The 1734-nt window shown below is 38.1% G+C and overlaps 1 protein-coding gene across 1 annotated transcript; it reads left to right on the top strand.

Moving 5' to 3' along the window:
• The first annotated feature begins 561 nt into the window (after positions 1-561).
• On the top strand, positions 562-1500 carry LOC101659945 (olfactory receptor 1052-like). The gene has a single exon (XM_004708388.1). The coding sequence runs from the start codon at positions 562-564 to the stop codon at positions 1498-1500; it is 939 nt and encodes a 312-aa protein (XP_004708445.1).
• Positions 1501-1734: the final 234 nt, after the last annotated feature.

Raw genomic sequence — 1734 nt, 5'->3', positions numbered from 1 at the left:
AAAAAAAAATAATGATGGCTTGTATTCCTTGCTCACACGATCTCGCCATAAGATGAGGTTAAAAGAGGTCTGAGTTCTGAGATTTTTGGAGGAAGAAGCTGTGTTTTTTATGGAAGGCAGGACCTTGAGCTCCACTGGCTATAGACGAATATGAACATGATAGCTTCAGGGTAAGGGAGGATTTACTAACATAAGTTATTATTCTGACAACAGTGGTCTTCTGTATCTCATAGACTAAGTCAAAGCATTAGGATCAGACATTTTGTATTTATCAATAGCTTTGTGACCTAGGAGAATTATCTTATCCCCATTTTGGTGATGTGGAAAGTGAGAACCTGGATATGAAATAATTTCTAGTTTCAATACTTTGCATACATGTAAATGATTTTATTATCATCAAACTGAAGTTCATGTCTTTCCTTCATTTGACTGCAGGGCAAACATAAATGTTTCATGCAATTATGAATACTGGATCATGGAAGAAGCCACATTTTTGTCATCTGAGTGATATTTCCTTGGTCCTCCACAAAAGAGGGCTATACCTAAAACCTAAATCCATACATGGCAGGTTGGAATCATACAGGTGTGAAGGAATTCCTTCTCGTGGGATTAACAGAAAATCCTCATTTGCAGATCCCTCTCTTTTTCATCTTTGCTTTCATTTATGTCATCACTCTGCTAGGAAACGGGGGGATGATTGTTTTAATTAGGTTAAATATCCGACTCCACACGCCAATGTACTTCTTCCTTAGCAACCTCTCTTTCTGTGATATCTGCTACTCTACTGTCTTTGCTCCTAAGATGCTGGTAAATTTCTTATCAGAGCATAAATCCAGCACATTTTCTGGTTGTGTACTGCAGAGTTTCTTTTTCGCAGTATATGTAACAACAGAAGGCATCCTCCTGTCTATGATGGCTTATGACCGCTTTGTGGCAATTGCTAATCCCCTGTTGTATACAGTCATCATGACTCAAAGGCTGTGTATTAACATGGTCCTTATCTCTTACTTAGGTGGACTCGTTAATTCCTTGACTCACACAATTGGTTTGCTCAAACTAGACTTCTGTGGTCCTAACATTGTGAACCATTATTTCTGTGACATTCCCCCGCTTTTAAAGCTTTCTTGCTCTGATGCCCACACCAATGAGATGCTGCTTTTGATCTTCTCTGGTGTCATTGCAATGCTCACTTTCATTATCATCATTGTCTCCTATGTCCGCATCATCACTGCCATCCAGAGAATCCACTCAACTGAGGGAAGGCACAAAGCCTTCTCCACCTGTGTCTCTCATCTGACTGCTGTCACCTTATTCTATGGATCTGTGGCCTTTAGTTATATCCAACCCAGCTCCCAATATTCCCTGGAACAGGAGAAAGTTTCAGCTGTGTTTTATACATTGGTGATCCCCATGCTAAACCCACTGATATATAGTCTTAGGAATAAGGATGTAAAAGATGCTGCTAAAAGGTCAATATTGTGGAGGAGAATCCCCACTTGACTCAGTGACATGATTGTTCTAAGCTGGCATTAATCTGTAGAGATAGGAGAATTATAACATTGTTTCACAAATATAACCATAAGAGTAAATATAATAAAGATATGCAATTAATGGCATATTGGCATGAAAATTAGAATCATTCTAATTAATATTTTTCATAGTTCTTAAATTTAGATTTATGTTTTGAGAATGATGTACAAATGCACTTTACACAATTGATGTGTGTATGGATTG

Source organism: Echinops telfairi, unplaced genomic scaffold (genome assembly GCF_000313985.2).
Source record: "Echinops telfairi isolate 266 unplaced genomic scaffold, ASM31398v2 ScPeMD7_60;HRSCAF=208, whole genome shotgun sequence".
Classification (NCBI taxonomy): Eukaryota; Metazoa; Chordata; class Mammalia; order Afrosoricida; family Tenrecidae; genus Echinops; species Echinops telfairi.
Note: the sequence above shows the minus strand (reverse complement) of the source record. Positions and strands in the feature narration are given on the sequence as shown.